General features: G+C 39.4%; 1 protein-coding gene across 8 annotated transcripts in view; it reads left to right on the forward strand.

Moving 5' to 3' along the window:
• The window catches only part of SEMA3D (semaphorin 3D), a 147,335-nt gene that overhangs the window by 82,027 nt on the left and 52,204 nt on the right, over positions 1 to 13,104 (forward strand). For all 8 annotated transcript variants that reach the window (XM_030014225.2, XM_041123965.1, XM_030014223.2 and 5 more), the window contains exons 6-8: positions 870 to 963; positions 4,269 to 4,397; positions 10,469 to 10,611. In XM_030014225.2, coding sequence (XP_029870085.1) covers positions 870 to 963; positions 4,269 to 4,397; positions 10,469 to 10,611 — 366 coding nt within the window. The remainder of the gene's footprint in view (positions 1 to 869; positions 964 to 4,268; positions 4,398 to 10,468; positions 10,612 to 13,104) is intronic.

Genomic DNA, 13,104 nt, shown 5'->3' on the forward strand with positions numbered 1-13,104 from the left:
TTAACAGCACTTCTGTAGGCAATCTCCCTTCTCTAACAGCAGCAGAATTCTGAAAATCGAGTCTCTATACCTGCAAAGCCTTCACTGTACTACTCTGAGCAATTGGTTTGCCTTCAGAAGGACTCACTGTGAATTTCAGGTTAAGCGTGCCTTTAGGAAACTAATGAAAAAGAACAAGTAGAAACATCCTTGTTGGGAATTCAAAACTCTAATAAAACCTCAGATTGATGCTTACAACAACTGAGTTGTTGATTGTCCACTGAAAACATCAGGAATAGTTTTTAAATAATTTCTTTTCTTTATCTTCCTCTATGCCCTTGTTCCGAGACCCAGGAATTAATCACACTGTATTCGGGAACTACAAGGAAGGATCTATTCTGATATCTCTTGTATCATTAGCCTTGTTAAAAATAACAAGAGAGAGCATATGCTGCTTTCATTTAAAAGGGGCTGAACTGTGTCTGCTGCAAACGTTATTCAGCAGTCCCTGGAGAAATTTAAGAGTCAGCCAGAATCCTTTCTGGGTCTCCTGTTGCAACACAGTCTATCAGCACTTTCTCAAATAGAAGCCAGTGCCTTTTAAGTACAATCCAGCTTTTAATTTGAGTAGAAATGAACAATACATCTTTTTTATTCTGAAAATAATTGTATTTTTATAAGATTTGTGTTTCACTATAGAGTGAACAGGTTACGTTAAAACAATGAGTGAAAAAAATCCAGATATAAAACAGAGACATGGACCGTAAACATCAATGCTGAGATGATAGCTGCCTGATCTACCACACCTTCACTTTGTTTGGTAGCAGAACAGTTCGCCTGAGTTTTTCTCTGCAGCCACGCCAGGATAATGCATATGTGTTTATTCTCAGGAAACGGTATTCCGGCTGGATACTCAGAACTTGGAGTCCGGCAGGTTGAAATGCCCTTTCGATCCTCAGCAGCCGTTTGCTTCAGTGATGGCAGGTAAGGACCGCTCAGAGCCGGGTGCTCCTCTCAGATGTGTGATGGCTTCGTATGTGAGCCCGGGCTCAGAGGCTCAGCAGATGTCATTGCTGGAGTTCCTCTGGCGTTAGTTGTGTTTCCGACGGTGGTTTGTGCTCTCGGAGCTGAGGGAGCCTTCAGTCTGCTGCCACCAAAGAGCTGGAAGCGCAGCAACACGAACAGAGACAACCGAGCGGCTGAGAAGCCTCTGCCAGTTGGGCAGGAGCGGTGTCATCCTCACCCGTCATTTCTCCTTTAAGAAGACAACAAAAAACCCACACAGCCAGACAACGTTTCAAGCGCTTCTGGGCCTCTTTCTGCAATTATCAATATGTACTGCCCTTTGAAGTCTGCTGACATCCACTATTTCCATAAATACATTTTTGAGGTTTCTATTTACTCGAGTAGCCACTTCTGAAGCTGGAAGCCTAGGAACAAGATAGTGCAATCTGCCTGCTGCGTGCATCGCAGTGCTGTGTGGTCTGACAGTTGGTGCCGAGGAATGTCAGCTTGACCTCTGGATTTCAAATCACTATAAGAGCTACTTTTGTCATGGTTTGGTTCATAGCTTTGGACGATTTTCATTTAACTTGTCCGTCAAACATATGAATACAAGATAAGGGTGAAGCACCATGACGTTTTCATTTACAGCCAAAGAGCAGTGGTGACAATGCTTTGAAGTATCGGTCACTCTGTGTTATAAAAAGAATATGAGTAATGTTCAGTCTTTATTCTCAGATAATAAGATAGATGATTTGTGATTCTGACCCAACAGATGGGGCAGGACTTCCTTTATTAAAAACAATAGATTAAAGCCAGTGCTTATTCTTCTCAGGGACCCCTAGTACTGTTTAATGACCGTGAAGTCTATTTTTAAAGTGGGATTCTAGAAACTTTAACTTTTTTTTTTTTTACTTTTTTTTTTTTAAATGCAATAGAACTCCATGATTTATTATAGCGTTGGCTAATTTCAGTAGCACTCTAGTGCTTTGACTGCTCTATTAAATCTTGCAAAATGAAGAAGCTGCCATTTTTTAGCTAACTAAAACATGAACTTTGGTACATAAGAATTTTCAGGCTAGATAAAATTAATGATCAGGGTATTCTAGTATCCCTTCCCTCTGATTCTGCCTGGTGACAAGTGCTTTGCAACAAGGTACAAGGGCACTGTAAAGCTTTACAGGCCTGACCAGAGAATGCGTTCTTGGCCTATCTTTTGATGATTGCTTTATTCCCAAAATACTAGGAGAGCAGTACAGCTCGTGGATGAGATACTGCCCTGGGACTCAGGGGAGCTCAGTTCCCGTCTATGCCACTGATGAGAGGAGTAACCTTTGGCATGTCACTTCTCTCTGTCTAGTTTTATTTATCTGCAAAATGGTGATTAAGATTACTTGTATCCTTCAGAAAGCACTTTCTAATCAGTTATACATATATGAGCTAAATCATATTTCATTATTTTTTCACTCATGTATGTAGGTTAACAGAACTGAGTAATCTTCATTCTTTGTAGCAATACGTAATCTCTCTTTGAATGCTACGCAGCATTTTTCCCCAAGTAAATTCCACAGCTAAATTTGAAAAGCTAGTCTTTTTGACTGAAAATTCACCTGCTCATTATCCATCTTCTATTACAAATTATCACTCACCAAAACTGTTCTGGACATAACTGGAACTTGGAATGAGAGATACCAAAAGCCAAGAGAAGTGCTGAAAACGCCTTGTCAGCAGAGCCTAAGCAAGGATGGAGAATTTCTGTTAGCCCTTCAGATTTATCGATCACTGAGTGCCTGTCAGTTAGCAAACACCAATTACCCTGCCCATTCCTCATTATGACAAATACCTTTCAGAATGCACTATTCTTTCTTTACAAAGGCGACATGCTGTCTGAAAGATGTGCTTTCCAATACTGTCATGGAAATAATACATAAGTAACAATAATAATGAGATAAAAAGAAAGCTGATGGATCTTTTTTTGCCAGATAGAGTACTTGTGGATCATGGGTTGTGGTTTTGGCTTTTTTTTTTTTCCCCCTTGATCTTGGTTTTTTAAGTGCATTTACATCTTTTGCAAATGAAAACACAAACGTCTATGTTGAATGGTATTTATTCTGCATTCGCTCTCAACAAAGGACTCCTCTCTAAAAGGTCTTGTGAAATGGTTCTACCCAGAGTATCAGAAAACCTGGAGAAGGAACTCCTGGAAGAGGATTTTTATGTATAATACAGCTTTTTATATGATTATTTTTTATGAACACGAACCTTTTTTCTTTTTACAAACTCCAGGGATTTATTGTTGCAAGTCATTAAACAAAACCCAAACTCCTCCAACCAATAAAGCTATCTTGTTATTTTGCAGAAAAAAAAAAAGAGTTGTAAAATGCACTATGCCGTAAAAAAAATTCACAGTGATACTGTTTCTTTGCTTCTTTTTAGAAAAGTCGTGAGATCTGAAGGAAAACAGAAAATGTTGTGCAATTTTTAAGGTTGTGAAGTTTTGCATTGCACACAAAGCTGGCAGAAGACTAAATAATAGCTGCAATTGCAGCAAGCACACTGCATTGTATTATAGATATAGTTTCCTTGTGAGACAAATTCTGGCTGCCTTACTCAAGTAAGATGTCTCATTTATTTTAGTGGGACCACTCGCTATGTTAAAATGATCACGATTTGGGTCTGTAGCCATATTCCTACCATTAACACGTTACATAGTTGAGAAGAATTCCCGTAGTGCCTAAATTCCTCTTCGTGAATGAAGTGTTGGACGGAGATCCCTACACCAGGAAGGGGCCAAGCTGCAAAGTTCCCATAGTGAATCATCCATCATGTTTAGTAGCTCAAGCCCAGGAGCAGCAAAGCCATCGGGGCTGTGGCAAGCCTGGGACGCAAGAGCCAGCTTGAATGGAGAGATGGTCGCGTCCTCGCCACGGCCCCCAGGTCCATGCTCAGTGCTCACAGGGCAGGATGCTCAGGTCGAATACACCTTTATGCCCTTAAGAGCCCAGCACCCATTAAAGGCTGGAGAATTTACTTTTCTGAGTGCCTAAAAGATCTGAAAATTAGACTTGGACTTCTTTACTTCTCAGGCATATAATTACAAATATTACCCTCATTTAAATGTAAGTAACTTCACAGAACCCCAAATCCCATTAAAATACAAGCCAATAATACTTTAAATTAGTTCACAGGCCGATTAAACACAGGTGTTGTTCACCCAACAAAACACAAATAGTTTTAATTTTGTTTACCCCACAGCTGTAGAAACCCTGTTTCTTTTTCATTTGCAGATGAGTATCTTTACGCTGGAACAGCTTCTGATTTCCTTGGCAAAGACACTGCTCTAACACGTTCTCTGGGCCCTTCTCACGACCACCATTACATCAGAACTGACATTTCTGAACATTACTGGCTTACTGGTAAGATCCCAAACATATGCTGTTGTCATTTGCATTGTCCCTGCCTCTCTGAAGTTAATAGCCCCTTTCTTATATAAATATATGTCCAGTAACTATAAATATAGATCATGGTATCTTTGGATTACGTAGGCTTTTTTTAAAAAAAACTCAGTGGAACAAAAATGCACTTGAGAAAAGTCACAGAGGTGAAAATGCTAATTAAGGAAAGAGTAGGAGCATAAGACCTAATCATTCTTTCCGTCTTTGATCTATACATCTGTATATAGTCCTGTAATTGGAATAATATCATGACTTAAATGCTTCTATTTCCAGTCTTGTTGGAATAATTTTTTTTTTAAACCCTTTTTTCCGATCACTTGTTAAAAGCTGTTCCCTACAGCATGTTGAAATGACAGACTAGAAATTCCACGTTTTTAGGTAGGAGGTCTTTTTTTTTTTTTCTTTTTCTTTTTTGAGGGGGAAAAATACTCTTTGTTGTTGTGAGGATCATTTTAAAACCACTAAGGGCACCCTAAAATAGCTTCCCAAGCAAAACACTGCTTTTTCTTGCCCGTTAAAAAACATTCTGAGCTAGTAAACCTTCTAAAAAACTGGCTGCATTTACACCCAGCCAGTCTCAAACCACACACAGAGTAACATGGAAAACTTCACTCACAGGCTAACCCTACTCAATTAAAGCATCCCCCTTTTAGCCGTCAACTGTCTTTAAAGATGTGGCAACACTGGCCCTGATTCAGGATGCCTGTGTAACTATTATGGGTGCATTGTAAAGCCAGGGCCTGCTGACCACAGGGTTAAGTTGTCTTCCCAGCAGACAACTTCTGAAAGGGATAATTTTGCCTCTTAACTCTTTGAGACTTCAACAAGAGGAAATGTTCTTTTCTATTATTATTTTTTTTCCTACCCCTTCTCTCCCTTCTTCTAAGCTGTTGCCTTATGTTTCTGTCTAGATGTAACTCTGTAACCTCAGGATTTCTGCTGTGAGGAGGATAGGAGAAGCCACTTAAAGACATTTTACTTTTCCAAATAGGAGCAGTGCTTCAGACAGATAGAAAAATCTCACATCTGACTCTGCTGACTTATCCCACTTTCATCTCCTGTGCTCAAAACCTTTCTTGTCCCACCTCTCCTATCTCCCATTTCTCATTTCTATACATCCTTTGTGCAATGTAGACGAGAAACGGGCTGTAAGTGATATCAACCAGGATGGGTCCTTCCAGCAGGCAGTTCTCTAACTGTAATTAACTGTGCAACTGAATATCCACTTTTATCACTGGCGACCTGCTGATGGTCAGAATGGAAAGATGGTTGGGGTAGTTGCTTTCCTAAGGGATGCTATAATACCCTAAAAAGAAAGATTTACTGCAGTTTGGTCCTGAGGAGCATATGGTGTTATCATTAGCATAGATCCACCTTGATGAGCATTACAGGGTTCAGTTCCCTGTCCGAAAGAACTTATAGCTTACATATCCAGTTCCAAACATATCTTTACGCTATTAATGTTTCTTCATGAGCAGTTTGTGGCAAGGGAACAGTACAAGAACACAGAATAAACTCAAGGTTTGAGAACTGTTTATGTGTTTTAGTTTGGAGGCTGGGGGGGGTCTGCCTTTCTTCTTTCTTTTAGATTGATTCATGTTTTATTCTGTTTTCACTTAAAGCGCCTGTATTTGTGAAAGTTTTCTAAGGAGAATAATATATTAATATGTCTGGGATTGAAAAACAGCTTTAGTGTGCTAGACTGCGACGTGAAAATTACCCCACACTATATAAACACTGAAGACCCCACATATTCTTCAGGTTTACGTTGTTTCCAGCCATATAAAAAACTACAGCCACACTCTGTCTAAGACTTCAGATACACAATTCATGCAGTGTTATACTAAGAGGCATAGATATAAACTAGGTGCTTTTAATATTTTGAAATGGTTCTTTTAAAGTTGGAGAAAATTTTGAGAGCAGCTCTAAACGATGGGATCATTTCTGCAGTAAGCCATAGGGTAGCCAATATATTTCTAGTTTATTGTGTAACATTACCAATTACATACATTTGTGCTTTCAGCCAATATTGGTATAAAGAAAATATTTACTTGATTTCAGGTTTAAAACTCCCATCTCATCTAAATCCCGTCTTCCCTAAATCTACCACCCATTTACCAGGCATGTGTTAGACCTCCAGGAAAAGTTGTACATACTTGAGTAATTGTACAATTAGAAATAAATTATTTCCAGGCGTGACTCATGTTTTACTTAGGATAAGCATAAAATGTATAACTTGTTTTTTTCCAGAGGGCTGAGGAGGGTTTGCTATAATGCACCTTAGTATTTTTAAAGTTTAGTCTTATGCTGTTTCTGGAAACAGGATTATCCTTTCCTGAGGGAAGGGAGGAAAAGACAAAGCATAAGGGAAAAATGCGTAGGATACTTTCCAGTTCCTTGCAGGGAATCTCTATCTTGACTAATTAAGACATGTCTTAATCTCAATGACTGAATAGCAGCTCCAGAAAGGAGAAAGGGAGGAAGGCAGCTAATCTTTCCCATGACTCACGCTCACACAGGCTCATACTCCTGCACGCGGTGGCACTGAAGACAGAGGGGATGCTGCCTCTGCTCAGACTTCAGCCCTTCTCCTGCAGAGCTGAAGAATCAGGCGCTCCCACAGCCGCCGACCGGAGCTGCCTCACCCACGGCTGGGGCACAGGACGAGGCACGTGGGGCTGGTGGCCCTGCTCCGGATGGCAAAGCTGCCCGCTGGAGCTGAGTCTGCCCTGCTCCAGCCCGGCGGGCAGAGGAGAGCATCCCATGGTGGGACACCCGAGCCCTACATGCAGGCACGCGCGAAACAGCTGCACATTCCTCCCTCCTTTATAGGAAGCTAAAGCCATAGTTGGAATGAGTGCTTCCCTAAATTGCATTCATCTTTTTTTAATTTTTTTTTTGTTCCATTGCAATTTAGTCGTCTTTGCCAGGGCAAAGACTTGCAGGCAATGACTTCTTTATATCCTGTGAACTTTGGATGGGGTTCAGCTCACTTAGCTCCAAAAGGCAAAAGTTAGCATCCTGTCTGAGCTCAGTCGTTTCAGTTGTCTCTGTAATTTACAGAGAGAGGTGACACTTCCAGAGGGTGACTCACCCCACCTATTGTAGGAATCTCTCTTAAAATAGGATTATTCATTGTCACTTTCTTCCTCGTGTCCCTCCCTGAGAGAGGACCTGGATGAGTATAGGTTAGGAGCTTGACTTCTAGGCGGTTAAAGGTAAATGAGGTGAGCGCTATCCTTTGCATTTTATCATGCCACACATTTCTGGCAGCCCAGCTACAAAGAGCTGCTGCCTCCCAGTGTTTTGGGTTGCCTTTTCATTTCTTCGTGCTCTGGGATTTGCCACGCGTTTGCTGTCCTCTTTTTCTGAGCCTAATGAGTCTTACTTCTCTGTAGGTCTTACACATGCACATGCACGGTTGCACTGTCTAAAACTACTGCTGGCATTAGAAGGGTGTGAGAACCAGCAGGTAACCAACAGCAAACATGACCACTTCGGCAAACCCAACAGTGAAGGACTAGGTGTAACAGCTCTTCCCACTAGGCCACAAGAGCATGTTTAAAAACCACGAGCAACACCTGGATTTATTGTACCATCTATTGTCAGAGCTCATGCTGCCTTTAATCCCCTGTTTGGTTACATACAATCTAGCTATGAAATTTGTATGTGGGAAAACCTTCTATTGAAGCAACTAGGGGGGGCAACTCTGTGTATGGGAAAACAAACAGTGGTTCAAAATCGTCATCATATAATTTGTTTCCCATGCAAAGAATCCAAAAACCTAATTCACAGTTGGTTTAAACACACTTTTCTATGTTGTATGGATGGATTACAAAAGATGAGACAAAGATCTCACTTGCAGAACATAATATGCTTTTCAGATCACGATCTCTTTCATTAAATTGTTTTCAGTCTCTTTGTCTTCATATATTTTACAGTGTATTTTTGTTTGGATTTAACTTTCAACTTCAGTGTTTTCAATTGTGATCTAAAATCATTAAATATTTGTGTTCCTTTAATTTGTTAGAGATTCTTCTAAACCTGTTCCAGGAATTGGTATTGAGACATTTGTTTTTGCATTTGGCTTGCCAAGTAAAGCAATGAAATTTAATTTACAAAAAACATATATTCAGAGTTTTGTTCTGCGAATGTGGATTAAAAAAAAAAATCTATGTGAAATTCAAAAGCATGCTATAGAAGTATTTCACAGGTTTTCCTGTTAAATGGCTATTTAGCTAACCGCATATTTAAGAAACCGTACTGGAAGTGTATTTATGTATTTATTCACGCTTAGAGATCTAATCTTCAAAGTAGCCTTACAGGCCCTGAGGGGTAATTGAATATTTTCTTTAGGCTCATTTTGAAATCTTAACTTAAATTTATAGAGCTTGATGCCCGCATCATTTCATTTTTCTGCTGACGCCATTCTCTAGTGTCAGAAAGGTTTAAAATGGAAGCAGCGCTGTGGCTATTTTGACTCATAAATTTACTCTTCTGTCATGAAGGTGCACATTCAGCACTTAAACACATCGCATTTTTGTCTCAAGCCTTCGACTGTGAACTTCTGAATCAAGGACGCTCTTTTTGTCCTGTGTGTACTGTAGAGTTCATGGTGAAAATTCCTTAAGGCTAATATAAAGTAACAAGCATTACAAAAAGGACAAAGGCATGAAGATACATTAAAAGCTGATAATAGTATTCCCCACATATCACCAGTGTGCTCTGTTTGCTCTACCAGCTGACACCACCCTCCTTACTGCTTTCTACTGCAGCCTGCCTGCGTATGGGGGACAAAGACTGTGTATTTTATTGCTGAAAGAATGTATTTTAGAGTCAAGGGTCTCTTTGCACCGTATTTGTATAGCCACTTCTGTTTAAAGAAAAACATCATTGATCCAAGGGCCCTCAGAAGAGCTCATCTATTGTAACACACTGGGGAATGTCTTAAAAATCACTTCCCCAAGTATTTGGTTTACTTGAATAAGACAGTGTTGTTGTCTACTCTGCTGCAGTTAGGGACCCCTGGAATTAGTTTAATTTCTGCTTTTAGTGCCAAATTTAAAGAAAAAAAAACCAAACCAAACCAAACTAAAACAAAACAAAACCACAAAAAAACCCCAGCTGGGGAACAGGTAGAGCAGGACTGGAGATCATGGATGAGGGAGCTGAGGAAGACAGTGAAGGACATGTATTAAATTCTTGGCCCAATAAGCATGCCTATAAGATGTAGGCAGAGACACCCAAGCTTGCTTTGGAAGAGACCAGAAGTAATGTAATGGCTCAGCATATCAAGGCAAGGCATGCTGTAGCATTTCTTGCAAAAAGCAGTTTTAAATAACCCAAACAAACCGTTATGTTGATATAGCGAATTTGTTTTCATGCACAACAAAGAACTGTGTCCTTAAGACTAACCAGTCAGTTGTGGAGTTTGGTGTGCTAACTTGGGAATCCCAGCATGGCACTGTATTGGATTTGGTAGATATAGTCAGTAAGATTGTTACAGCACAGACATGAAGGAAACTTTGAACTTGGGAAAGCTGTCATTTATGTTGAATTTTTAATCCCATGGATCAATAAAGGTTCTTTCATTCCTTTGCAAGCTATCTCTAGTAAACAGTAGTGTATTTCTGTCCTAACTGCTGCAATGTGTAATTAAATTAATTTAAATTCTACCATGTGATTTCAGAAAATCTGCTTAGCTTGGTATTGGTGGCAAGAGCAGTAAGGCAGATTTTTGCAGGCAATATTTTTAACTGAGAGTTATTCTATTTTCAGAGAATGATAGTGCTGCATATTTATGGAATTGATAGAAACATATATACACAAAACCATCACACTAAGAGTAAATGCTTCAGAATCTGGTGGTTTTCTCTTGGAGCTAGTAAGAAACTTGCCACTGCATGTCTATATTGTGATATTTTTATTTCACTGGAAGATGCAACATAAATGCAGATATTGAAGCAGAAATTTAGTAGCAAGTATTAAGACTTTTCTTCAGATTTTTAAAATCTTTTTTTGGTAACTTCTAGGAGCAAAATTTGTTGGAACTTTTCCCATCCCAGACACCTATAACCCAGATGATGACAAAATCTACTTCTTTTTCCGAGAAATATCACAAGATAGTGGCACGTCTGACAAGACTATCCTTTCCCGAGTTGGGAGAGTTTGTAAGGTGAGGACTCTATCTTTTTATTTTAAGAAAAAAAAATATGTTTGGAATGTTTGGTTTGTTTTCGCCTTCAGATCAGAAGGAAACAGTGTTTTTACTCAATGAGCCATCATAGTAATTTTTCTGAACAGAGATTACTAATGTTGTCTGAAATTTACTCTCTTGTAAAACAGACTTGATATTGACTGTGTACCTCTTTGGGAAAATCTAATTTGCTTATAAATTATAATCCTGTTTCTAAACGATAATGTATTGACGTTCAGATATGCAACAGTGACCTGCTTTGTTTCATAAGCTTTCAGTGAGGATTGACTTGTCGAAGTGTACACAGTGGCAAGGTACTTGGGTTTTTGTGGAAAGCGCCCAGTGAATGGAGGGATATATAAACCCATCCCTTGAGCCTAGCTCATTACATCATTCCTGGGCATTACTGAGAGCTGGGGTCAGTCATTTGTTTCTGCACATTCCTGATAATCAGTTGGGGTGGGGGTAGGCTAAAAATGTATATAGTTTCTGAGCTACACCCACATCTGCCTGGAGGTTTCCTCCCCTGCGAAGAGGTGCAGCCCTTGACCTGGTGACCAGGAGGAACCAGGCCCTGGGTCTGCTGCAGTGTAGAAAGTTTCATTTGGTTGGTGCCTGACCTCCTTTAAACGATTACTCCCTTCACTTTCTTTTTCATTACGCTTGGTTTTGCCCCTTAGGAAAGATTTCTGCCCCTATGGCATTCATAATGCAGACTCAGATTTTCATGAGCTGCACTTTTTTTGAAGAAGCATCTCTGTCAAGGGCAGAAGCCTCCTCAAATGGTAATGAGAAGATAAACCAATTCCTGCATATGAAGACAGCAGTCAGTGTGGAGTTTGCTGTTTAACAGCCGGCTGGTTTTGCTAAGGTCTTCTTCTCACTACAGCGGAAGGGTCTCTTGACTTCTGCGTCACACACACTATCCACTCCTTTGTCCCATAATACTGTAGGAACAGAAGCAGTCAGTATGTGTGCTCCCATCCTGTCCTTAGGTCTTCAGTGAATCCAGGTACCCAGGAATCACTGGTAAAAGTCAGGAAAATGGGACTTTAAAGTTGTCTTCATATTAATAAATATAAGCTTTGAGCAAATGTTTATCTCGTGATGAACAGATATTGGCAACACCATCACAGCAATTACACAAGTAGGTACATTTCTGTGATATTTTCTTCAGAAGCTTTCACTTACTTGCATTTTCTAGGCAATGTGACCCTGCTGGCAGTGAAAATTATCTTCTTAAGAAGCTTGAAAATTAGTAAACAAACAAAAGAGTTTGTGATTTGCAGTAAGATATGTCTAGGAGAAGAGCACCCAGTCAGCTAATGGACACACACTGAAAAACAAAGAGTGGACACACGTGTATGAATATGTAAATCTACAACTACTCTGCAGTCCAGCCAATTCCTAACTCCAATTGAGATTTCAGTGACCACAGCCATTTCACACTTCTGTCCTTGACCTAAAGTGTTAAGAAAACAAAAAACTCATTCATAAATCAGTTCTCTAGTAGGTTTTTAGCCAGATGAAAGAATGGATAATCTTTAGTTGGGTATTTCACTGCAGTGTGATTAATGGCAGAATGGAAACGCAAACATATATGATTTGCTGCTAGACATGGCATTTGCTGATTATGAGAAAGCACTTAATGCACTAGGAGACATTGGTAGACGACATTTTCAAGCCAAGGCACATGAGAGATTATAGTAAACTAAGATATATTAGCTAGAGATCTCCAGCATCCTTTACCTAGAGAAAAAAGGAGATAAGGTATCATAATAAAAGCAAATGTATTGTAAGGAAATCCTAACGACCATGCGTAATTGTACCTCAAATGAGACTGAATTTATAGAGTAATCATGTTAACGGGAAAAAAAGTCTTGAATTTTATTTTTAATAGTCAAAGCAAAACAATGGAAAATTATAAGTAAGTTGATTATTATTAATGTTAGTTTTGCACTGTCTTCTTTATTTACTGAGCACTTCCTGATGGATGCAGAATTCTCCTGAAAATTCAGATTCCTGTTTTTTTGTACGTTTGTCTTGATTACCTGCAAATAAAAAAAATTATAATGCAAATTATTATAATGAAAGTACTATTATGGGTATTTAATATAAATTAAAATATTCAGATAGAGTCCTCTGTTTATGGACTAAGTTCCTCTGGATCTGTGCTCTGGTATGAAACATCTGCTATGCTTAATTCTCTCTGATATGGGTTCAGTGCAAGAGTTGAAAACATAACAATTTCTACTCGCACTGTCTCATTAAGCTAAGCCTTTGCCTTCTTTCCCTAGCAAGCAGAGAATAACAGTGGATGGGAGGAGCCCAGCAACTTCTGAAATAATTTGCTTGGTGTAAACCCAGTTTTTTTCTACTAGAATTCAATTGCTTTCTACCTCACTGTGCCTTAGGGCTCTTGTACATTAATGCCAGAGACACATGCTCAAATTAGAATGGGCTTTGTTTTTA

Source organism: Aquila chrysaetos, chromosome 5, assembly GCF_900496995.4.
Source record: "Aquila chrysaetos chrysaetos chromosome 5, bAquChr1.4, whole genome shotgun sequence".
NCBI lineage: Eukaryota > Metazoa > Chordata > Aves > Accipitriformes > Accipitridae > Aquila > Aquila chrysaetos.